Consider the following 27,693-nt stretch of genomic DNA (forward strand, 5'->3'; position numbering starts at 1 on the left):
GCAATAACTTAATGGGAGGTGTAGATAATAAAGTTAAGTGCATTTTCCATGCCACTTGTTCCAGACCCACTAGAAGGTACTGGAAGCAGTTTTTTCAAATCTTCTAGATATGACATTATTTGACACATACGCCCTGTACATAAAGAACACGGATAAGCCTTTAGCAAGATGAGACTTCATGATCACTATAGTTAGGGGATTGCTAAATGAACAGTTCCCAATTCCAGTTGTGAGGTCAACAGGTCATGCAGGAGGCCCCTCTCATGCTCTCGAAATATTGCCACAGAATAACAATCGCCTATGTGTTGTGTGCTTGAAAGTAAAGAAGAAGGTGTCGAGGATGTAATGGTGGTATTCACCAGGGGTGTTATAAACTAGTGCACTTCTGGAGGCCTCACAATCATGGAGTAAAAAGAAAGACCCACCCAAGTTACTCTGAGTGAAATGTACAAGTGGTAGTATACAATTGTTGTATACATTGTTGTATAATTCTTCCAGCTAAGAACAGTATTATAAACTATATACTGGTACGCACCTATTTACTATGAACTGGTGCTTGTTTTGTATATGTCATTTTTTTAAATTTACCTAAATATAAACATTTTATATATAGTAAAACTTTTGCAAAAATAAATAATATAAACAAATTCAACATATTTTTTGGTCTTACACTTTGTGGATGATAAATAACAGCTTTAGTATCATCATCATCTTATTCCTTGTACTTTTGATGATAAGAGGGTGTGCTGTTTATGTATGTATAACAAGTCAACGATTTTTAACACAATTTATACTAAGAGTCTGCAACACCGGTAAAATATCGCTGCCATTACAGGATAAATGACCGCCACTTCGAGGGTTAATCTTTACAGCTCATGATGGCCCAAGCAGCCAAAACTGGTCCTATGTACTAATTATATGATAATGTAACTGATCTTTGAACAAATATAGTTACATGTTTTATTAGTGTGGTATTGAACAGATGGACCTATTTTGCCTACCAATTGTAACTACTGTCAATATGGATCATAATGAAATTTTTATCGAACTAACAGCAAAAGTACAAGAATTTAAGAAATGGGAAGGGCAGAAAAGAATACAGGCGATTAAAGAATGAAGTAGATAGGTACAGGACAGTTAAGGAAGAATGGTTGAAAGAAGTGCAAGGATGCTGAAGGATGTATGGTTGTAGGAAAGGTAGATGTGGCATATAGGAAAATCAAGGAAACCTTTGGAAAAGGAAAACTAAGTGTATGCTGGATCTCATATGGAAAACCACTTCTAAGGAAAGAAGACAAAGACAGATAGCAGGAACACATTCAACAATTTTATCAAGGGAAAGAAGTGCATGACAAGGTTTTGGAACAAGAGGCTGTTGATGGTGATGAAATGGGAGACAGTTTTGAGGTCAGAATATTACAGAGCTTTGCAAGACCTAAATACGAACAAAGCAGCTGGAATTGATGACATACCCTCAAAATTGTGAAATGATCTAAAATCTGTCATTTTACTGAGGGTATTGAAAGGTGGATATCTCATATCTATCTCCTACCCTCAAAATTACTGACAGCCTTAAGAGAAACCGGAATGGTGAGATTATTCCATTTAGTGCGTAAGATGTATGATACAGCAGAAGCGCTATCTGATTTTAGACAATGCTGTCATGCCTATTCACAAGAAAATAAGGTGTGAGAACTACCAGAATATTAGTCTAGTACCTCACATTCGCAAAATTTTAATACATATTTACAGAAGAATGGAAAGACAAGCTGAAGCTGCATCGGGAGAAGATCAGTTTAACCTTTGCCAAGAGGATAAGTTTTTGCTTGTGAGCATAATTATTTTTTGTAAAAGTATTTTTTATTCTTCACACACATGAAAATGCAAATAGGTAAATAGTCTTAAGTTTTATTAAGTCATACCTGATTTCAGGAGGTCAGCTTGAAAAAATAAATCCTTAACCACTCGTTTTAGTGCAAAAATGGCACAAGGCACAACACAAAAGTAGTCTCTGTTAAGATCACTAAACAACTGAACTGTAATTCACTTTCTACCCTATTTCGTAAGTCACTATGACTACTGCTATAAATACTGAACTAGCAAATTCACTAATAAACATATGCAGTAACAATCTAACTAGTATTTATGATACAATGTTATACACATGATGTTGAGTCTTCCCTGACAGTTTAGAAACTTTCACTTGTTTGATATATTTCAAAGCATGTATCAGGGTATAAGAATGACTTTGCTGTGCAAATTTTACAATAATAAATAGTCCATTTTCTTACTTTTTGAGCTTTACAGACAACACAGGCCACAGAACCCTTTCATCGTCTACGTCTGCTCCATCACTTAGGTTATTTTCACTTGCAATGATTTCACTTTCCTTGCTTTCCCACCGATTATCACTCATTTCCGGGTATTCATCATCACTATTTAATAACTGTGACTATTTTACTCTTGTTCTGAATATATTTCTGCTACATAACGCCTAAAAAAGGCAAAACACTAACTTTCACAATGTCAACAAACTTATATGAAGTACACCAGCATGGAAACCACGCTTCGGAACAAACACCTTCCTTTTTTAATCCAAAACCCCTATGTTTAGCCTAAATAAAGGCCCTGTCTATACGCTCCTTGGCATCTATCGGCTAATTTCAATCCCAAGAGGAAACATTTGGTCACAAAAGCGCTTAACTCAAAATTCCGGATAAAGACATGTAACACTTGGCTAAGGTTAAAAGGCATTCAATAAAGCTGACTGGACCAAGCTATTTGAGATTCTGAAGGTCATCAGGATCATATGCCCAGAAAGAAGGATTATCTACAATCTGTACAAAATTCAGCCTGAAGTGATAAGAATTAAAGGCTATGGAAAAGAAGTTACAATCTATAAAGGAGTGAGACAAGGCTGCAGTTTTGTCTCCTCTCCTTTTCAATGTTTATGTAGAACAGGCAGTAAAGGGAATCAAAGAGGTAGGCTATATGAAAAGGGAATCACAATCCAAGGAGAGGAATTCAAAGCTCGAGATCTGCTGATGATATTTTATATGAGTCTGCAGAAGATCTGGGGAAACTGCTGAATGTCATGGACACAGTTGTCTTGGGAAAGAGTGCAAGATGAAAATAAGCAAATCTAAAACAAAAATAATGAAGCGCTTTCAAATGAAGTCAGGTGGTGCAGGAAATATTAGATTAGGGAATGAAGTCTTAAAGGAAGTGGGTAGTAGGATAACTAACAATGGTAAAAATGAGGGCATAAAATGCAGACTAGCACAAACAGGGAAGGCCTATCTTAAGAAAACAAAATTTGCTCGCTTTGAACATTAATATAGAGGTGTCTGGAGCGTTACATTGTACGGAAGTGAAGCATGGACAGTAACTAGCTCAGAGAGAAAATAGAATAATTTGAAATGTGGTTTTACAGAAAAATGCTTAAGGTGAGATGGATAGATCGAATCACGAATAAAGAGATACTGAATCTAATTTGCAAGAGGCTAACTACTACTATTTCTTCTTCTACTACCGCTTTCCCAACAGCAGTGGTGTCATGGGTGCAATCTGTCGCACATGTGGATTCAGCCCTGTTTTACGGATGGATGCCCCTCTGCAGGGATGTATCCATTATTGCATAATTCTGTGGTGGTTGATGGTGTGGTGTGTTGTCTGAATATGAAAGGAGAGTGTTGGGACAAATACAAATACCCAGTCCCCATGCCAGAAGAATGAATCAGATGCAATTAAAATCCCAGACCCGGCCAGGAATCGAATACAGGTCCCTCTGATCTGAAGACCTCAATGCTGACCATTCAGCAAAGGAGTCTGACTTGTGAGAGGTGAACGATTTTGGTAAATTTGACCAGTAGAAGAGACAGAATGATAAAGCACTTCATAAGACACCTAGGAGTTGTCTGGTTAATTTTTGAGGGAAGTGTAGGTGGTAAGAACAGTAGGGGTAGACCAAGGATTGAATATGACAAAACAGATTACAGCAGACGTGGGATGTAGTAGTTATGTAGAAATGGAAAGACCAGCACAGGATAGGATGGCATGGAGACTGCATCCAACCAGTCTATGAACTAATGACCCAAACAACAATAGTATTACTGTATAACTTTACTACATCAAACTGAATTTCCTAAGGAATGCTTGTAATTAAAACGTGGAGAGTATTACTGCCACCGAGTGAGTGGCTGCGTGGTTTGTGTCGTGTAGCTGTCAGATTGTTGGCGGCCCTGAAGATGGGGCCTGTGGTTTCCCCATTTTCATAACAAGCAAATACTGGGGTTGTACCTAAATCAAGGTAGCCCTTTCCTGTCCTATAGTCACTATAAGACCTATTTGTGTCAGTGCAACGTACAGGTAATTAAAAAAAATAGTATTAGCATACAATTTTGCTACATGATGGAACTCACTTATAAGAGAAGCAGAGGCAAATTACAACATTCTTGTGAACACTCACAGATGAAGAAATCTTCAAAATTAGTCAGCAGCAGGAAATTCATACATTCAGAACATACATAACAAGAAATTAAGACATCCATAAATGTCAATATATTCACATGATTTCTATATTTCATACATTGAAAGACATTAATAGATGCTTAAAATATTCAGTACAAGAGGACTCATTTTCACTGGGTAGATGCCCATAAAAGTACAAAAAATTAATTATATACACATACAGATAGAAAACACGCACAAAAGTGCAATAAATAGTTATTACTAATATACAAGATATTGGCCGACGACATAAGGATTTCATACATCATAAAAAACATGGAACACGTTTCTCACAAACAGTTTTAAATTGTCAGTCTTGTACAGTATAACTATTACAAAAAAAAAAAATCACTTAAAGAATCATCATTGAACTTGACATCATACATTAACTATAATTCACTTCATTGGTGGTAATGGTTAATACAGGCATTCTCCTCCAGACTGTCCATGATGTATTCAATCTAAAAAGAGAACATGATTTATGAATTATTTGGATGAAAAATGTTACTCCTGAAAATACAATAAAATAGGTATTAAAAACATTATATAGTACGAGAAATTAAAAAAAAACCCTCACTCACAGACATACAACAATTTGTGATGTGCTTTCAAAGTGAGACAACTTTCTTTTAAATTTCCTAGTGCTTAAATTTCTGATAAATTCTATTTTTCCTTTTAATTTTTCCATATATCAATTTTGAATTAAATTGTTCTAATTAAACTGTAATTTAATAATTTTAGTACAGCCAAGTGCCCTAAAATTAAAAACAGGAATTTCTTTTTGTCCCTGAATAATAGTAAATCTATATATATAAAATAAGAGTTTTGTCTGTACATTGCTCAGAATTTAAAAAGGACAGTATTTCTGTATCGGTTGTGTCCATAGTAGCAAGAAAATGCACTTTTTAATTTTCCGTAATTTCTGTCTGTCCGTCTGTATGTATGTATGTTCACGCATCACGAGAAAACGGCTGAAGAGAATTTAATGAAAATCAGTATGTAGTGTCCGGGAACAAGCCGCTACAATCTAGGCCATACATAATCTTATTCACGCTGAGAGAAATGGTAGTTTGGGGGAAGGCCTAAAATTTAATTCTCAAATATTTACGTTATTAGTGGTCCTATCTTAATGAAAATCGGTATGCAAAGTCGGGAAATAAATTGCTACAATCTTGCCTGTAAATAATTTTATTCATGCTGGCTGGAATGGTAGTTGAGGGGAAGGCCTAAAATTTAATTCTCAAATATTTGTGTTATTACTGGGCCTATCGACAAATACTAAATTACTAAAGTTATACAGTATTAAATTTCCGATCTTTTATGTCTTATACGTTTTTATCGTACCGGCTATAACAGAGATATTCATGAATTTGTATTTTTGTGGCTAAGTCCATATCAGCGCCAAGTCACGAGAAAATGGGTAAACAGAATTTAATGAAAATCCTTGTGTAAAGTCGGGGAATAAAGAAATACAGCCTACGCTATAAATAATTTCGTAAGACGCCCTAATATTACAGAGTCGAAAGAAAACTAAATGTGAAGGCCTACAATACAGGAAGCTCATAACATTGAACAACAATAACATTACATTGACAATTGTTTGTTGTGATGTGCTTGTCTTCTGTTGCCAGTCATGTCTGATAGATGGGATTACTGCTATATACAGAGTATTTTTTTTTTAATTTACTTTACGTCGCACCGACACAGATAGGTATTATGGCGACGATGGGATAGGAAAGGGCTAGGAGTTGAAAGGATGCGACCCTGGCTGTTTCAAAGGTTGCGAATCTGGCATTGCTCATTGTATCAGTAATGGGTTCTAATTTTTTTTATTTACAACGTTGTTGGGTACTATTCGCCATTGCCCATCTTTTTGATAGTTTTTACTGATACAAATTCTTCCAATTTGTCGTTCGATCTTCTGTAATCTCAGTTTTGATTTACAAATCACACAGGTTCCTACAATAAAACCCTTACCACCTCCTGCATGAGTAATAACTAGTCTCTGTCTCGACTTATAATTGGTGACCCATATTTCATCCTCGATTCTTAACAACAAAATGAGGATGAATCCATGTTTCATCAACATACTCATGTCACAATAATCCTTCCAATATTTTGTAGTTCCTTTAAAACAGCTCTACAGACTAACTGTTGCCTTTGAAAAAGTTAAAATCTATGTCTCGTAATATTTTCCTCAAAGTTTTCTTGCTCCTTTCAAAATCAAATGACTTCTTTAAGAACTCACCGTAGGTATTCCTTACGAATTAATATCATGGACCTTCCTTCTAATTATACCGCTATCCACGTTGACCAAAAATTTGTGGCATGCTTCAGACCTCCTCCTGGGTGTGCTCATCTTCCTCATACCCCATTTGCATCCCTCCTCTCCTTATGCTTTTAATAGACTCTACAGATGTGCTAAGTTTAATTATGAGAATGAACTGTATTTGCATAATGTGCTGTTTTAAAACGCATAATCTTGAAAACTGTAATATTTAATTTGTAAACAACATTTTTAGATGAAGAGGAAAACGAGCAAGGGGGGGGGGAGGGGGTGTGGCTAAATATTGTTTGCCCAGGGCGCTAACTACTTGAAATCGGGGCCTGTATATGAGGCTACACGGCTAAAAATTACACATCTCTATTCCCATGCAGAAAGTATGTAAGATGATCGGTCTCTGATAAGACTCCAGAAAATAGTATGAACCCATGCACCTCACATGTGAATCAGTCATGCACTTAGATGTCATTACTTACCAAATGCATAGATTAATATATTGCATCACGCGCCCACGCGATTATGCAAAGCGCAATGGTGTTTTTATCAAGTAATAAATTGAAATTCGCCAGAATTGAGTCCAAATGGCTCTTAAAATCTCTAGAAAAGTCACTAGTCACTATCTTTGAAATTCTGTCACTAAATTACTAAAAAAAGACTCCAAGTCTAGTGACTGACTAGTCTCTAGAATCGACTAGACTGACGTGAACGTACACGAACACAGCATGCAAGAATGAGAGATTTACAATCGATATACGCGTCGCAGTATTCAGGTTTCAATAAACATCGAACATTCGAGTGCATTTCTCGTATTAATAAACGTCATTGCTGCATTTGAAAGCGGCCAATGAGAGAAGGACTTTCGGCCACTGGCGTACAATGAGGAAATGGTGGGATTTGAAAACAAATGTTTTAAGTTCACCAAAAAATAAGAAAAAATCGGGAGAAATAATATAACAATCGGGAGGTGGGAAAAACTGGGAGTCTACCGCCTAAATCGGGAAGGTTGGCAGGTATGCCGCTACATTTGACGTACTTTGACATCACTAGACTCTAGCACACCACCAATCTCGCTGGCTGAACGGTCAGCGTACTGGCCTTCGGTTCAGAGGGTCCTGGGTTCGATTCCTGGCCGGGTCGGGGATTTTAACCTTAATTGGTTAATTCCAATGGCACGGGGGCTGGGTGTACGTGTTGTCTTCAATCATCATTTCATCCTCATCACGACGCGCAGGTCACCTACGGGTGTCAAATAGAAAGACCTGCACCTGACGAGCCGAACCCGTCCTGAGATATCCCGGCACTAAAAGCCATACGACATTTCATTTCAGCACACCAATGCCCAATGACCGAGAGCTTAGAACAACAGCATGCTACCAGAGTGACTGGTGATCAAAGCAGCTTAAACAGGAATGGGTGGTGGTGGTGGTAGTGGTGGTGAGAGCAGGATTGCAGTGGTAACAGAAATAGGTTTCAAACTCACTCGTGTTATCACAAACTAAAGACGAAAGAATGTGTAACGGGTTAACTAAGAAGGGCTTTTCACCAATTAAAACAGAAAAATAATTGCATATCTTAAGAAGATGCAAAATTAGAAGGGCAAGAAAGCTGTACACCACAGCTATAGCAAAACCTCAGAATTATTTTGCTGTGTTAGCATAACTTAAGGGTTGATCAGTTATTTTAAATAGTTTTGTCAGTTGCAGTTGGTTTCCATATTAAGAAATATTTGCCACAGCACTGACAATAAGTTATTATACATCTTACTCATTTTCTAGATTATTTGGTGAATAAAAATAACTATAAAAATACAATAATAGCAAAACCTTTATGAAGGTATTTTTCAAATTCACATATAACTTAAATTCAATATCAACTTAACTGACCTGTAATACAGTTCTACATAACTTAAAATAACATAAAACGTGCATAGTATTTGTCATTATAATACTTTATATGAAAAATGTATCTTGTTTATGAAATCCCTTATGTCTTCATGAACCATATCGAATGACATGAACTTTTTACATAGTTGTGCAAATCTGTTCTCTCCTTCAAGCCATGGAATATATACATCTATTGGCCATATTGAAGGTTCTATTACTTGATTTGTTCCATCAGTGATTTGAACTCTGATGTATTGGCAGCATCACTTAGAGAACTGCAGTTGGAGGAAATTGACAACAATATTGCTGATTTTCAGATAGACTCTGGAGAAATGTATCGCAATTTATTTTCACCACAAAACTTAAACCCCTTTTTTAAGTGGAACATCACAAAAATTTCCATTTTGTATGGCAATTTCAGCTTCCTTCAAATATTCTTTCAATATCATGACTGTTTCTATGAATTATTCTATAGTCATCAGTCAGACGAGTAGAGTCTCTCTGCAATAACTCATTAATTATTCTAAAATCATCAATTATTAGTTCTGGATTAAACACAAACTTGTCTGAGAAAATATAAGGACAGAGACTTTTATGCACTGAACGCTCTTTAGAACTATGGTTCTGATCATCTGATGCCATTAGAAAATCCTCATGCAGAGTTTTGTAACCCTTTATGGCAGCTCTACGAGATGAAGGTACCCAGTGCACAGACAGAATTCTCCCTACTTATGCTATTTGCAGCCCTAGATCGTTTGCCTGTAGTTGATTTTTTGGGTATCTATGGTACACTGAATAGACTTATTCCATGAAAATCTAAAATGCATTCATTCCAGACACTGAGTTTATGGTGTTACCAACACTCAGTTCTATTTTGTTAATAATGTTATTTTACGTCCCACTAACTACTTTTGACGATTTTCAGAGATGCCGACGTGCCGTAATTTTCTCCCCGCAGGAATTCTTTTATGTGCTGGTAAATCTGAGCACCTGCAAATACCACCGGACTGAACCAGGACAGAGTTCTATTCTAAGACACAGACGATTATTGAAAACAGTAAGGATACTTCACACTCAGTAATTTCAGCCCACCAGATTTTTACTCATCATAGAACTCCCACCATGCCTTTACTAGCAAGATGTAGTATTTACAGTGCACTATGTCTTCTGGTATGGGCTATATCAAATTTGTTACTTTCATTGACCTGTCTCTGTCTTATCCTTGGCTTTGACAATATGAAAGTGACTGAGGTATGAGCGATGCTAGTAATACCATTGCTTATGCAGCCAGTCCCTGTTATGAATGGTGTGAAAATATCGCTCATAGGGTCGGTTGGTGCATGCATTTCAGTGGGCTTGGGAGAATGATATGTAATAGCAACAGCTGACTCAGTGAGGAAAGCAACGGGAAACTACCTCACTCCTTATTTCCCTAGTACGCCTCTTCAGTGACGCCTAGGCTATTTATGACAGCTGTTGGCGGAGCTGCAGAGGATCAAACCAGCCTTCAGGCTGATTACCAACATACATACCGGTACAGAACTCCCACCACCTTCACATACCCAATAACATTTTTTGCTAAAAATTCATGAGAGGCCACTAGAATATAATAGGTTAATAAGAGTATTCACTATACTCTCAGAAGAAGCTAACTCCAATTATAGCAATTTAAAGAAAAATATTACTGTTTCGTCACCACTGAGAGACGCACGGATATATACTATTAAACATATTTTTGATGATTTCAATTCATCTATAATAACCCACAATTTAGAATCGGCTGCAAATATTTCCTTGCATAACAATACAATTATACTGGTAGCTGATGTACAACTCTGTTGACCTATGCCATTATCCAGTCCATTGGCTACCTACAGATCTATTAAATCACTGTATTTGTTGTATGAAATGCAATTTTTTGCTACACTGTATGCTGTACGTAAAACCTTTTTGGTATTTCATGCTGTTTACTGAGTTGTTGATCAATTAGATGTTTTAACCGAAAGCTTCTCTGCAGGGTTAACTTTATCTGACAATTAAACCCTTCCAAATGTAAGTTTCCAATCTGATTGAGATTTGGTACGATGACTTCAGTAGGAATACTTTACTCAGCCGTATCAACATTAGATGCCCAGTCGTATATTTAGCACCTGTTTTGGGGTGTCAAAGTTTACTAATTTAAGCACAGCTTAGACAGGAGTAAACAGAGGGAAGCAGGTATAGGCGGGGAAGTAATGTGTGTGCGAGAGAGAGTGAGAGCGTAGCACATCAACTGGCTGGCCGTCCCGCCACTACCTGCTTCCCTCCGCTCATTCCTGTCTATGCTGTACTTAAACGAGCAAACTTTGACACGCCAAAACAGGAACTAAATATATGACTGGGCATCTAATTTTGATATGGCTGACTGAAGTCATCGTACCAAATCTCAATCAAATCGGAGACTTACAGATGGAAGAATTTCCTTGTGTCTTCGATTCTTTAGACAAAATATTTGCTTCCTCAGTATATGTTTGTTGTTCCCATTTTTTTGCTTCCATAATACGTATCTCAGTGTTTTCCTACTCTTTTTCAACACCAAACCAATTTCCAGTCCCTTTGAAAAACCACACAATTAATTTTCTGATCTTCAATAACTAGCCAAGGATATACATTCAAGAAGTTTTCTTATTGTTGAGCAGTCCAGTATTTTGGATATGAAGACAAACTTTCACTTACAAATACTGCACAGGAAGAATTACTACTGGCATCTTAACTTAAATCACTTACAGTACATTAACTCTGTGGCCATCATCACCAACTTCCTTTTTGTGAGTAGATTCTCCAGATTTCTCGCAGTCTGTTTGTTAAATTAACTGAATAGGGTCTCCTTCATCTTTGTGAAATAGACATTTCTTGTTTATCAAAGTCATTTTATATACTTAAACTTGATCAAGATTCAAAACTGCCAGAAGCATAAACTGAATCAAGCAGGATCAAAGAAGAAAAAGAGAAAGAAAGAAAGAAACGATACTAATGAAAACGGCTAGCGATTTTAAAAATTAAATGTTTTGCCATGTTTAGAAGTTTGAAGTAATGTTCAATATCAAACATTCCAGAGTCTGGCGAAGTCAGTGTAAGTATAATACAGTTGACAGTTTGAATTACGTACAGAAGTTCTTCGTTATTGGCCTTTGAAATACTGTGGGGGTTATAAAATGTTATAAAACAGACAATTCAGCCAATTTAAATGGGAATAGATTTCAGACTGTGTTCCGCCTTTCCAGATAGGTTTCAGACTCCGTTCCGTGCGTTCCGGCACCACTGCATCTCTGGGGGAGAGGAGTGAATAGGCAGTTCTACCCCTCTCCAGGGCTCAATTTGATGTGCATAGTAGAAGTGTCTTTTTGTGTTTTCTCCTTAAACTTATGGTGAATGTCAGGATGATACTCAACATGCTTCTTTCCAACCTTAGTCCAAAATTAGTAACAAATACATCAATACAACTCACTTGCAAAAGCCAGTCAGACACATGCACCAAATACTGAAGCTGTTGACCATAGTCTTGAAAAAACAACAAAGCAAGCATTCTACTGTTAATGAAAGCAATAAACTTTAACCTTATGAAGGAAATTGAAAGTCCACAAAGTATAACCTAAATCTTCTGGAAAGAATTATTGGTCATGCAATTAAAATAGGATGGGGTACTAACACAGGGATCCCCCGTAACACATGCAAGTGATGTTTTTAGCAGATGTCACTTCCTAACACTCTTGATGACATAACTTGTGGAACATCCCAGACACCCAGCCAAGCCTGGCTCTGCTTCTACTTTCTTGTGCCTAGCTTCCCTTTAATCTTTATTTCCCAGACTTACAGTACATGTGTAAGAATATAATACATATGCACTGTTTTAAAGGATACAAATATGGATAGTGTTTAATAAAATTACTGTTCTAATCCTCCAAAAGAAAAAAGATACACAGGCCTTGATGTGCAAAATATCACATTCAAAAAGCAGGAAACATTCTAAGTCTTCCATCAAGTTCTTTTCCATCACATGTTTAAGTACGTTTTGTAAGAAAAGTAAATCTGATTGAGGTGAGGTCTACAGAGAAAGAGGATCCTGAATAATCAAAAGGTTATTATAGAACCCAAGCTTTTTAGGCCTTTTTAATTATCAAAACTCACAGGATTTGAACAGATGATGCTGGTATCTTCGTCACTACGTCAATCATTTGTCAAGGAATGGAGCTATCATGTAAATAAGGGATGGTAAATTCTTCAACATTGATGTCCATTGCATAGCATGAGCTTTCAAACACACTAAAAGCAGTTGGAAGAGTTCCAACAATTAATTTACTGTTCTAAGACAGTAGTGTGTCCTATTTAATTTGACAAAACTTAAAAAGCCAAAAATGAAAAAGTTCAGTCCCATTACACAACCTTTTTCACTATTTTACCCTGTACAAAACTAAATATCAAACTAAAAGGAGTCCCGTAAGATAGAAATTTCCTGTTCTTAGAGTATACAGTGCTTGAATTAATAATAATAATGTTATTTGCTTTACGTCCCACTAACTACTTTTTAAGGTCTTCGGAGACGCCAGTGCTTGAATTGGAACAATATTTAAAAACTCAATATTACAGTCTAGGCTGAAATATTTATGAAATATGTTTATATCACTTTGTAATACATTTCACTCATTATATACAGTGCATAACAGTCTTGATTGTCCACCCCACTTAGCAGATATAATATCTTTATAATTTCTAAATAGCGCGTGGCTGTGAGCTTGCATCCGGGAGATAGTAGGTTCGAATCCCACTATCGGCAGCCCTGAAGATGGTTTTCCGTGGTTTCCCATTTTCACACCAGGCAAATGCTGGGGCTGTACCTTAATTAAGGCCACGGCCGCTTCCTTCCAACTCCTAGGCCTTTCCTATCCCATCGTCGCCATAAGACCTATCTGTGTCGGTGCGACGTAAAGCCCATAGCAAAAATTTCTAAATAGTACATAACCAGTGCACAAGACATGGATAAGTTATTGCACAAGGTGTTGAGAACTTTATGTTAGCGATCAAAAGTCTCGGTACACCATTTTAAAAAAAATATGAGTGGTATATGTTGTGTAGTGGCCTATTTGCTTGCAACAGTCTTGTTTGTACACGTTAACTACCTCATCGCTAGGGAACACTCCTAGCTAGCTGATGTGTATCTGTGCTGTGCTAGTGTGTATAGTTTCGCAGTTAGTGCACCAGACCGTGTGTTACATAGGCCTAATGGGTAAAAGAACAGAGTTAAGTGACGAACTAAAAAATGCACTTGTATCTCTCGGAATGCAAGGGTATTCTTTGCGTGAAATTGGACGCAAAGTAAATAAACCTCATTCCACAATACACTATGTGTTGAATAAATTCAGATATAGAGGAACCACAAAGAATTTGCCAAGGGAAGCCAAAGAAAAGATACTGAATATGCGAGATGAACGTTATATTGTGAAACAAGTAAAACAGAATCCACAATTAAGTGCGCATAAGATCCGCGTAATGCTGGAAGAAAGTACGAAGAAGAAAATGTCAAGTCAGACAATTCGTAGGGTATTGTGGAAATATGATTATCACGGTAGACGACCACGGAAAAGGCCGTTTGTTACTAAGAAAAATCGACAAGCCAGAATGAAATTTTGCAGAGAGTATGAAAACAAGGATTGCAAATTCTGGAACAAAGTTATTTGGTCAGATGAGACCAAAATATCTCTATACGGTTCGGATGGAAACAATTATGTATGGAGAAAAGTTAATACAGCCAATAAACCTGCAAATTCGCTACCCACCGTAAAACATGGAGGTGGATCAATTATGATTTGGGGGTGCATGTCGTCTTGTGGAGTGGGAAATATAGAACTTATCAGTGGCATCATGGACAGATGGGGTTATTTAAACATTTTAAAGAACAATGTCAAACAGAGTGCAGTAAAAATAGGGTTGGGGTCTTACTACATATTTCAGCAAGACAATGATCCCAAGCACACAGCTGATATTTGCAAGCAGTGGCTGATATGGAACGTACCATCGCAACTGCGAACTCCTGCCCAATCCCCTGACTTGAATCCCATAGAACATTTGTGGGTCGATCTATAAAGAAGGGTTCATGCAAGGAAACCTCAAACACTAGAACATTTAAGAAGTATAGTCAACGAAGAATGGGGTAAAACCGACCCAAAAATATGTGAGAAACTGGTTCATTCGATGCAGCGAAGGTGCAAAGCAGTTCTCAAGGCCAGAGGATACTCATCGGGGTATTAACGAGTGTTTTTATGTGAACATTTTGTTATCTTCTGTAAGTGTACAAACAAGATTGTCCCGGTTTTTGTACATTGCTTGAATTTGTGTTAAATTGTAAGATCACAGATCAGTTTTTTTTATTATTTACAATGTTTATTAGTGTATCTATTACGATATGGGCAATAAAATACATCACAATAATTGTATACAAAAGTTTAACAGTTATTTCGTTGCAATGAGTTGGTGTACAAACAAGACTGTTATGCACTGTATGTTTTGGAGAAATGTGAATAGACAATGAACACACTTTTATGACAATTTAATTTCCATTCCCATATTATTTTGATAGAAAAGTTACATTATTACTCCTACATCAAGTCTGAGAGCATATTCACATAACTTCACATTTTCATTCTGGAGGCTATACAGTCCCACTCATTTCCTGGAATCGTGATTGTATCCTACGGCAGTTAGTTGGCATTTCAGTTTTAAAGAAATTCCATGGTGAAAGTTGCTCAGGAGGTTCTTTAATCTTCAATGATCAAATGGTAATTATATCTGCAACTAAGAACAAGTTCTAATCAACTGTGCCTCACAACTTGGGAGTTTGTTTATGAAGGGGTTTTCTTTACCATTGGTTTAACATTGCCGGGAGTTTAATTAAGGCAATCTTACACATGTAGATGGTGACTTAACGATGAAATACCGACTATAGAAAAATACATTGGACTCTTCAGGCAGTCAAAAAACAATGCTCAAAATTTCACGAAATCTAATAATCCAGGGTTCAGGGAGATGTGAAACTTCTTAGTAGAAGATGATCTAGTGAATGCTTTCCTACTGACAAGGTCACAGAGACTAAGGACTTAGCAAGGGCTAATGATAATTTTATAAACTATGAACTTTCATTTCCATAAGTTGATGAAAATGTTTCAAATACGGGTAGCACTTCACTAGCAGATGAGCTTGTTTGGGAATGAGGAAATTATGTAAAAATGATGCGAAACAATACCTTGTATAGCAGATAGGAAAGATTCTTCCTTTATGCTTGGCAGGGACCCACCAACCCACCTCTAGAAATATACAGTAGTGTAGTCATACCCTAGTTTGTGAACCATGGGCAACGGCTGAGTAGTCTAATAAATGGTCTTGAAGTTGGGATACCAGTTGCTATGGAATAGGAGTGGGCATCTCAGACAAATTCTCAAGGACTATAGGCCTGTTAAGAGGAGAGATTCTCACTGGGACTATGTGTAAGTAGGGTAGCATCCTGCTTCACAAAATTTACTGAGCTCAGAACATTTTAAACAAACCTGGGACCTACAGCAGTAATGGAGACCCACTTTCATTTGACAGGTGACCAACTCCTTGGAAATACGAACAAAATATAATTTGATGGAGTTTCAATATTAATGGGGCTTACAGAAGAATAAAAGAACTGATGGTTGATGCTTGCCTGGCTATCAGATGATATAGATGTTGATTCCCATACAGAATCTGAAATATTTGTCCTGAATGAGTAAATTTATAATACCAATATAAATGGTCTGTTATTGGACATTATAAATCATCTATATCATCTGATGGCGAGGCAGGCATCAATTTTTGGTGATGAGACAAAGTCTCTCATAGTGCATTGGCACTGCTGGTGGCTCCAAGTAGCCTACGCAGTGGCCTCCAAGGTATGCATTAGCCATGCGTCTTGGTGGGTGTGCTATTAACCAACTGATGACCCCAACTTACCACACTGGGGCAAAACGCTGGCATCCAGGAATGAGTTACCTGGAAATTTTTTAATGTCCAATAACAGACCATTTATATTGGTATTATAAATTTACTCATTTGGGACAAATATTTCAGATTCCCTATGGGAATCAACATCTATATCTGATGGCCAGGCAGGCATCAATTTTTGGTAATGAAACAAAAGTCTCTCATAGTGCATTTGCACTGCCAGTGGCTCCAAGTAGCCTACACAGTGGCCTCTATGGTATGCACTAGCCATGCATCTTGGTGGGTGTGCTATTAACCAACTGATGAGCCCAACTTAGCACACTAGGGCAAAACGCTGGCATCCAGGAATGAGTTAGCTGGAAAATTTATGTCGTCTAATAACGGACCCTTTATATTGGTATTATAAATTTACTCATTCGGGACATATTATTCAGATTCCCTACGGGAATCATCACCTATATCATTCGACCACTGTTCCGGGTCATCATCAGCTGATCACTTAAAATATAAGGAACAATGCACAGAAACATGATAGGTGATGTATACATCTTTCATCAGTTGCAGTTCATGAAGCACTATAACACTTTGGGGATCAGCACTGCATGTTGCAAGTTCCCAAAATCCTCAAGAATTCGAGGATCAATCACATAAATGAAGCAAGATGCAAGTTCTTGGAAAGCAGCAAAACATACATGCTGACCAGCATCGTGCTTTCAAATGTTTATGAAAACTCGAAGAAAAATTAAACAGTTCAAGGATGAAGCCTGCAAACGCTGCTAGGCACAAAATCATACAGTACCAGTTTAATATACTTTACGATAGAAATATATATTAATATTTATAGAATATCGTATGTCAGATTCTTGAAGTTTGGAGATGCAGAACAGTTGACATAAAAAGTAACTGTGAAAAGAAAAAAGTTAAAAAGTGCAATATTAGAACAATTGAGAAACACAATTACACAGAGTGTGATTTCTTGAAGGCAAGAGCCCCAGGTAGTTCTTGAGGTGGCGTAAGGTATAAATTTAAATGTTATAATGATCTGAACCGTAAGTGATGTTATAATACACAGTTCAATGCGGAAAAGAAAGAGAGAGAAAAAAACAAAGATGTTAATGGAAGATAAATAGGTGTGGATCAACATATAAATAATGACTAAAGCAGGTAAAATATTAAAAAAATAAATAAAACATATAGCCTATAGAGAGGGGTTGAATTAGATAGGAGATGATTAATAGAGTGGGAAGTGGAATGATGAAACAAGACAGGATAAGATAGGGAAATAAAGGAGGAGTAGTTTAAGGTGGGGCAGGTGGATGGTTTTGCTGGAGGTAGAAAACGTGGGTAGGAACTGTGTAAAGCATGGAAAATAGAATTCAGGTTTGAATTTTGGGAAGGGCTTTGGCAGTGGGTAGGCCTTGGGTTCATGTTTACAAGTTTAGTTTTTTTCCTGATCTGTGAAGAGAAAAGAGGTGGTTTTTAGGGTTTGTTTAAGCAGATGTTGGATTTTATTGGTTGGGTCATTGTTTTAACTATAGAAAAAGAATTGTTGAAGAAATCTTTAGTTTTAGCTATGTAGTCAGATTTGTCCATTAAGACAGTGGTGCAGATTTGATAATGATGAGGTTATTGTCATTAATTAAATACTTATTATTATGATTGGGGGAAGTGTTTTTGTACAACTAGGCAACCATCATCTATATAACACTAATCAGGGAGAAAAAAATGGAAGGGATACAACACTTCAAAAAATGAAGATATCAGCCAACCGAGATTTCACAACACTTAAAATTACAAGCAAAGTTCTCTCATGGGCTGCAAAGAAGTGCTTTGCATATTCCCATAAAATAGAGCGTTGTTTTCTGCGATTTCCATTTGTGACTTCTAAACTGTAATACCGGGGTCAGAAAAGAACAAGAATTGAGAAAGGGATGTCAGATAGGATAGATGAGAGGAGCCTGGCACAAGTGGAAGCAATGCCAGGGCTCAGCTCAGGGCCCAGTGGTCGCTAACCCATGCTGCCAAGCTAAGAGCCCTTAGGGCCTCTTTTAGTCGCCTCTTACAAAAGGCCGGGGATACCGTGTGTGTTATTCTACCGGCCCCCACCCACAGGAAGAGCATTTTGGAAGGGAGGGTGAGATCAATGGTTGAGAGTTGGATACAAATCAGTGGGATTTCAGACCATATAGGGGTTGTCAATATCAGATTTTCAGTATGCACCAGATAATGGAAAAATACGAGAGGAATAGACAGTTATGTTTATGTTTTGTTGATACTTTTTTTTTTTTACATTGCACCAACACGTCTCATGGCGACGATGGGATAGGAAAGGCCTAGAAATTAGAAGGAAGCAGCCGTGGCCTTAAGGTACAGCCCCAGCATTTGCCTGGTGTGAAAATGGGGAAACCACGCTAAACCATCTTCAGGGCTGCCGACAATGGAGCTCGAACCCACTATCTCCCGATTACTGGATACTGGTCGCACTTAAGCGACTGCAGCTATCGAGCTCGGTTTTTGTTGATACAGAAAAAGCTCACGATAGAGTACCAAGGGAAAATATTTTATGACGTAGCTTACAAGTAGATTATGGGATTAATAGTAGATTATTAAAAGCAATCAAAGGCACTTATGTCGACAACTGTCCTCATGAGGACACCAAGATATTTTTTTGTTAAAAAACTGTATTCGATATTTCATGACTATTGCTATAGGAAGATATTAGGGTAACCTTTCTTTCAATCATTATGAAGTAAACTACCGAGATATCTCAACACTTAACACATTCACGCCTGTATCCGAGTTATTGTCTATAGCGTGTGACCACGCTGTGGGCCATATCCCAGTTAGCCCAGATAAGCACAACCTTGAACTGGAGCCGTTCCTATGCAGCTGGGATCTATTTTGGTCACAAATATGTGCGAGAGAGATGAAGGTAATACCCTTATGAATGCTTCTACTCACCAGAAACCACATGGCCACGGCGATTTTCCCTCCCAATGCACTTCCTTTGTTTTGTTTCTGAAGGTAGCCTTGCGCTGGCCCAACTAGCTGCGTAGTTGATTTGCGATTGCACAAGCGTGTGTATAATCACGTTCTGAAGTGTAACCATGGCGTTTAGGGACAATATAAATGATGCAAGTGGTGCAAATTTACAAAGCACAGTTTTGCAGCTGCTTGAAAATTATCTTGGCCAGGGGTATACAGTCTATATGGACAATGATTACAATAGCGTTGGATTCGCAAAACAATTATGGGAACAGAACACTGCCGTATGTGGAACAATATGGTCAAATAGGGGTGTACCAAAAGATCTAAAGGAACACCAGGGAATTCTCAAATGGGGCGACATACAAGTACAGTCACCTCTCTCCGACATTTCAGCTCCATCTACTTCATCAGCTCCAAGTCAACGTCCTGCGATTTTGTTGCCAAAAAGGGCACCGGCCAAGAATCACCATTTAGGTTAGATGGGAAGAGAAAAGAGCATATTCTCTTAAAGTTTCCACCATCAAATAATGTCAAGTTCCCCTCAACAAGATGCAAAGTGTGCTTCAAAAATATAATTATAAGTGAAACACACTATTTTTGTGGAAAGTGTGGTGTTCCATTCACCCAGGAAAAAGTGACATTACCTACCACACTCTACAGAGATACTAGAGGACTTCATTAAGGTATGTGGAAAAATTTTGTTTCCACATCTTGTTTAGTTTAGAAATTATTGTGAAAAGAATTCGTTGTTTGCTCTGCCACTAACAGCTGGAATAGCTGGGCCAGCCCTTTAAATAGCCCGCTCAGATGATGGGCGTGAATGTGTTAAAATTACAAGCAAAGTTCTCTCATGGGCTGCAAAGAAGTGCTTTGCATATTCCCATAAAATAGAGCGTTGTTTCTTGTGATTTCCTTTTGCGACTTCTAAACTCCTAAAATATTGCAGACAAAGCCTCTAGTTTGTTGTACATACATTGTTTGCTTTTATTTGCTGCAATGATATAGAATAATTTTTGTTATAATCTGCGTGTCCTCAAATGAGGGCATTGGGCGCTCGGGCATTCTCAAGCATTGTTGACCACTTGCTCATGCTGCGTTGTTAACTAGTTACCACATAGATTATCATTCTGTATACTGTGCGAGGTATCTTTGACAGTCTTTACTTGTAGTACAGTGAATTAAATTTCAATTTTATATTCTACATTCTGCTCCTTTTACAGAAATGTGTGGCAAAAGAGATGAGTTTGCTCCAAGTCATCCAGCCAGTTACTTTGGTAAATCAAGAAAATGATGCCTCTCTACTCAGGAGAAAGCAGACTGGAAGAAATCAAAATACCCAATATAAAAAACTGCCGAATAAGAGAACACACTGTAAGGGAAACTGTTCGAACATCTTGTAAGTAAAAGAATATCTCGGACTTTACGGTCAGCCCTCATGAACTAAGGGGTTTTGTAGGGCTTCTTATTTTTACTGGATGCCAGAAATTACCTTCAGAAAGAGTGTATTGGTCTAAAGATGAAGACTTAGGTATAGAAATTGTCAAGGAAGCAACTCCAAGAAATAAATATCTGGAGTTGACAAAACTAATTCCTTTTCATAGTAATGAATTCATCATTAAAATTGTACAGGGAGGTACACCCCAACGCCCCACCTTTGAATCTAGCGCCTAAAAGATCTCTACTGGTAAAACTGTGAAACTGAAACTACACCTACTTAGAACCTTACTCAGAAGATGTCACCAAAGAAATCTGATGTAATTTTTTTATTGTGAAGTTTCCTGTACTGTGTGAATTTCTACTTGTTTTGTTTGCCATTCATCAAGAAGTTTGGACATTCTCCCATACATGACACTACCAAAAAACTATGATCATGCACCCTGGTGCGAAGTGAAAGAACTTTTGATTTAAAGAAGTTTTGTATTCATAAGTTTTTTTTCTAATTGATGTTCATTTGTTTTTGGGTTGGCAATATTTTTTTCTTTCCACCAATTTTGAATCTAGCCAATCCCTAATTTCTGTAATTAATTTTCTACCAATCACAGTCTTCTTCGATTTTGAGTGTAACTTTGAAAGTACCCAATAAACATGAGAGGGTGTGGCTAGTTTAATCTTGAATGGTCTCGAACTTTCCTCGAGGGTTTATAGACTGCGGCTTTGCACGTCTCTTGGCCAATTGATCGTCATCCTACTGTGTGTGTGTGTGCGCATCAAGCAGGAGGCCTCTTCGTCAGCTGCTAGAGCTTCTACAAGGTAATGGCCACGTAACATCTTTCTTTCTAGCTCCACAGTTTAACCCGAGGGAAAAGTCCGAATCAGCAAGTATATAACGTACTTTTCTGAAAATGTAAGTTCTGCCGGCTAATGTAAAAACTTCATAAAATCTTTTACTGTAAATCAGGGATAGAGAGTGAAGTACCCTCTCGAGCTCCCCTTCATCTTGGTTTGAGGTGACTACGTTTGTAACCGTTCTTCTTCCTTTCCATAATGTATTAATTTACCCTTATACGAGACACCTCAGTAGTTTGGGAATAGCCCCTGTTTCACCGGCCTAGTGCCCCTTAGGTTTTTAAGTTTTCATTATCTTGGAGCACTGTATGCCTCCATTCAGTTTGTGTTTCGGGCCATTTACTTAACCTGTTCTTTCCGCAAAGGCCCTATAGGTTGGGTACGAGATACCCGTTTCAATTTGTAAGTTGGGCCATGGAAGGCCAAAGAGTGTAAGATTTTTTGGGTGTTGCCTTGAGTAGGCTTGAGAAACTGAGAGCACGTTAGCTCTTTTTCAAGCATTGTAAAAGTGCCTCTGAGGAGGCTTGATATTGTGATTTACGGAGCAAGTGCTCCATGTATTAGGGGAGTTCTGCCCCTGTATAAAATTTGTGCTCTTTTGTAAATTTGAGCTAGGAGCTCAGGAAAAGTTAAGTGAGGGCTTGAAGCCCATGATCTGTTTATACCACCAATTCTGTCGTTTCTAGACTTGTTTAATGTTGGCTACTTGTACCTGTAAAATGTGAAATTTTGTAAATATAACCTTCAGGTTTAAGTTTTAATTAATTTTGACATTGTAGTTAGACCCATTCACCCCGGCACCTTCTTTCACCTCTGCGGTCCACGATATAACCCGTAACAAAAATCAAGAGTGACAAGGGCTTCAAGATATGGCCTCCGATCAAGATGATGAATGCAGATTTTCAACTTGTCAGAGTGTTTGAAGAAAGTCTAGCAGTGGATGAAATGGTAGTGAAATACTATGGGAATAATAACCTGAAATAGTTTATCAAAGGCAAGCTTATTAGATTTGGGTACAAGTTATGGGCCCGGTGTGGATCTAGTGTTTACTGTTTCAATTTCAAACTCTATTATGGAAAGAATCAGACTGAGGGTGAATGACAGGATATGTTACTGTACTAGGATCCCATGTTCTGAACACGAGAGACTGTGTGAACAATAACTGTAAGAATCACACAGAGTTGTTTGACATTATCACTAACAGAGACCTCCCAATTCATCTCTGATCCCTAGGAGATAGAGCAAAAGATACTGCAAGGGAAAATCAAACAGGTGACTGTCCTTTGAAAATGAGTAAAGAGTAGAAGAAGAACCTCCAAATTGCAGTGTGACCCTCTGCATACAATGTTTTGATGTGTAATACAAGAAGTTAGAGATTATGTACATGACTGCTGTTGTATAAGACAATAGAGCTTGGAGACCTGATAACTAACGCCCAGTGTCCTCATATGAGGATGGGTATTATCTGCCTATCTATGACACTTATACTAAAGTTTCTTTTTTTTTTTTTGCTAGGGGCTTTACGTTGCACCGACACAGATAGGTCTTATGGCGACGATGAGATAGGAAAGGCCTAGGAGTTGGAAGGAAGTGGCCGTGGCCTTAATTAAGGTACAGCCCCAGCATTTGCCTGGTGTGAAAATGGGAAACCACGGAAAACCACTTTCAGGGCTGCCGATAGTGGGATTCGAACCTACTATCTCCCGGACGCAAGCTCACAGCCGTGCACCTCTACGCGCACGGCCAACTTGCCCGGTTAAAGTTTCTTAATAGATGATGTATCTTGATACTTTAAAACATTTTTCAGTAAAAATCTCTTTAGAAAAAACAAGAAAAAATAATTTGGGCATTAACCTAGATATGCCTTAAATATTTTTTCAAGTGGTTTCATGATTTTATGTTACATAATTAACGTAATGTACGAGTTAGTACAGGTAAACCTCAAACTGGAAGAAAAAATATATAAAGACAGAAAGAGGTATCCTTTTAAAAGGATTCTGTACAATAGTGAAATAAATACGGTATTCATTAAGACTATCATTGACTTCTCACAAACATACAAATATGCATTAAGAGGAAAGAACCTATATGCATATTTGAAGTGATTTTCAAAATTATTCTCATAAAAGTCATTGTTGATTGTGGTACTGCACAAAACATTTAATTTCTAGTGTACCAAACACTTCCCACACTTCGACGATGAGTTACAACTCCACCCGTCTTAATTTTTTTCTGCATGGTATTGGGCAAAGCATTTGAAATGCAATGCAACATTGCCCTTCTCACATTTCATGGATGCCTTCTTGTGACAAATTCTGCACTGCATCTGCTTGCCTTGTGATACGATTATATAGTATGTTTGATCATACCTGGAATCTGAGTTCTCAAGACTAGAAGGAAGACTCCTTTTCTTTGCAGTAGTCCACTGGCTTAAGAGCAGTTACAACCCGTCTGCAAAAAGTCAGGTGGCATATTTTTCCATTGTTCAGTGTGTGCAAATTCCATGCATTTTGTTCATACATACCAATACAGTGAGATACAAGCGAAAAATACCATTTAATTCCACGAGTGGAAATTCTGTAGAGGCTTTCATTCTGGTTACCCCTGCCCACTCCTCCCATTCCAGAATTGTATTCATGGAAGAGGTGTGGTTGTTTCAGAGAGATTATTTTCTTCTCTTTATAAGACATCTCAGTTTTACTAAAATCAACATCTTCCACCAATGCACTCACTATTACAAGAGTTATAAACCTGAAAACAAAATCGAAGGTTGTCATAGACCCATATTTGCCTACTGTCCTTTTTATAGGACACCTATATCCTTCTGTCACTGGCATGGCAACCATAAAAGCAAACCATTATGTGATAGCGAAATATAATACATGCCAAGAGAATATAAGGTATGGAAACAAGAATCAGTGAGGTAACTGTAACAATCTTATTACCTTTGAATTCGTCAGGGCACGTCTTCCATGATTGTAATATGGGTTTTGTTTTGAGACACATACCACACACATACTGTATACTCACTCAACTAAACTAAAATGGGTAGTGTACAAGCAAATACAGTAGAGATAATATGCGACACTGAGCGAGATTTCGAGGGACAGCTATTGGAGCTCACTCTAGCGGATAGACCTGAACAGTACTGATTCTCTCATATTTTTGTGTGAAGTTTTTGGTGTTATTTATGTGTTTACAGTGAGTTGACGTAATTAAATAGTAGCGTGTGTCATTCCTTGATATCTCCTCTCAACATGAGGGGAAAGGTATGTGCTGTGTTTGGCTGCAGTAATTACGAAGTAGAGAAAAATGCGCGGTCGTTCTTCAGGTTCCCTTGTGACAAGAACATGTAAGTAATATTGTGTTTGCATACTGTATATATTCTTCCAGTGACAGATTTTTATAGTACTTCATAATCATCTGACCTGCTCGATTCATATTTTAACTGGCATAAAATGTAACACGCATATTTTATTCTATAGTGCAGCTGTTAACCTTCAATACCGATGTGTTGTTGTAGGTGTGATCTGTGGGTTTTGAAATGTCACAGAAGCGATTTGGATAAGGTGTACAAGAAAGTGGGGACGTTACGCTTATATAAGAATTATAAGATCTGTTCAGATTATTTCCAGGCCAGTGACTTTAGAAATCCTCGACAATACAGCCAAGGGTATGTGACATTTTTGCTCTAATTGTACGTAAATATTCCTTAAAGCATCACTATCGACAACATTTTCATACTTTTCTTTCTTTTATCCCTCTTCTCAGATTAAAGCCGGGATTTTATAGATTTTCTTTCTGTTAGTAGGCTTCATATTAAGAGGAAAATTGTCCAGATTTTAATTGTTAATTCATTGCATCATGTGTGTAAGGAATGTGCTGAAATTTTTATTGACAAGTGTCTTAATATGATAAAATGTTTTTTATATGAGAAAAAAGTCAAATCCAACTGTAAAAGTTCAGGCAGGAATGCTAAAGCTAAAAAAGTAATGCATAAATGAAAGATGAAGCCATTTCACAGCAGCCTATTTCATATCTTGTTTATGTGTCTAATTTCAGTCTTTGAATAATAACCTTTTAAATAATTCCATTTATCCAGAATTGCTTTAGCAGCTTCGAAGTTAATATCTCATAACACTTTCTTTCTAGACGTAATTTATTTATCCATTTCCGTATATACATTTCCATTGATACTTGAATTTAGTGCGATTTGTTCAGGTCAAGTCACTAGGAGCGCCACCGTCGAATTGTCTCCCATTTTAGCAAGGCGAAATCCGTAAGTGTCGCGTATTATCTCTACTGTATTTGGTACAAGTTCATACCTTTCCTTCCAATACTGCAACATTGTTAAACCAAACTTATTATAGCCAGCAACAATGACTGATGAATAATAAAAGGAGAGTCAACTGTCCTTTTAAAAGGATGGTAGGCATATCAGGGTTAATGGGTTAAGGTATTTACAGGGGGCTACACAAGGCTGTAATCTTTCACCTTTCTTTTTCATAGGGAGTGGTAAGGAGTGATTCAGTTGGGTTGAAATGTAGTAGGCAGTTTGGCCTATGCCGATGACTTGAGTCTTAATGGCAGACTGCTAAAAGCTTTCAATCTAATATCTTGGAACATGAAAATATGTGCAGTAAGTATGATATGAAAATTAGCATTTCCAAGACTAAAGCAATATCTGTAAGGAAAACAACCTAAGAGAATTGAATGTCAGGTTGGGAACAAAAACTGGAACAGGTATATCACTTCAAGTATTTAGGATGTGTATTTTCCCAGTATGCTAGTACAGTATAGTGAGAGAGACTGTATCAAGGTGCAGCACAGCTAATGCAGTAGACTCACAGTTGCGATGAACAGTATTCTATAAGAAAGAACTCAACTTCTGGACAAAATGTAGTCTGGTTTTAGACTAACTTTGCTGCACAGGAGCGAAAGCTGGATGGACTCAGATTATCTTATTTATAAGCTAGAAGCAACAGACATGAGGTAGGAAAAATGATTGCTGGTACAAACAGGTGGGAATAATGGCAGAAGCAGTATGCATAAACAGACTTTGGTGGTGCGATCATGAGGCGAATGGAGGATAGGCCACCTAGGAGAATAATTTACTTTGTCATGCTGGGTAAGAGAAGTAGAGGGGGACAAAATGACAATGGTTAAGACTGTTTCTAATGATTTAAAGATGAGATGTGGAACTAAACAAGGTCTCAGAGCTAGTTACAAACAGGATTGTGGAGGCTTTTAGTAAATTCACAGAGGATTGCAGACTGAATGCTGAAAGGCATAACAATCTATAATGAAGATGTACATATACAGAAAAATGAAAACTGAGATTGTGTCAATGCGGGCTCCTATTGAATCTTTGCTATTGTTTCCGATAGAACTCTCATCATCTGTGGCCCACAGGTGTCACATTCCAGGAAAATAATGATATAGCAAAGCTTGAAAGTGACATATTTTGTATGGCAGATGCAACTGTACTATCAGCAACATTACAGTTTTGCCAGAAAGTTTAGCGACATGCTATAATTTGAACACAGGGGACCCTGTCGCTATACTGCTAGAATAAATAACAATCTTTTTAGCGGCTGACTAACAATGGGACATGAGTATTGTTTCACCCAAACAAGGCGTTTCTACGACGATGGGTACTCCTAGAAAATTTTATCGATTTTTAAGGAAGCGAAAAATGTTTACTTTTGACAATAAAATGCAAATTTACTAAATAACTAATTGTGA

The 27,693-nt window shown here is 37.5% G+C and overlaps 1 protein-coding gene across 2 annotated transcripts in view; it reads right to left on the minus strand.

Annotated features, from left to right (window-relative positions):
* Positions 1-1,861: 1,861 nt before the first annotated feature.
* LOC136874350 (protein HGV2) overlaps positions 1,862-27,693 on the minus strand; it is a 43,875-nt gene continuing 18,043 nt past the window's right edge. The window contains exon 2 of one of the 2 annotated variants that reach the window (XM_067147987.2): positions 1,862-4,970. Coding sequence is in view for 1 of the 2 variants with exons in the window: in XM_067147988.2 (XP_067004089.2) it covers positions 4,966-4,970 (5 nt within the window). In the remaining variant the exon portion in view is untranslated. The remainder of the gene's footprint in view (positions 4,971-27,693) is intronic. The other variant, XM_067147988.2, reaches the window with a different exon arrangement.

Source organism: Anabrus simplex, chromosome 5 (genome assembly GCF_040414725.1).
Source record: "Anabrus simplex isolate iqAnaSimp1 chromosome 5, ASM4041472v1, whole genome shotgun sequence".
NCBI classification, from domain to species: Eukaryota; Metazoa; Arthropoda; class Insecta; order Orthoptera; family Tettigoniidae; genus Anabrus; species Anabrus simplex.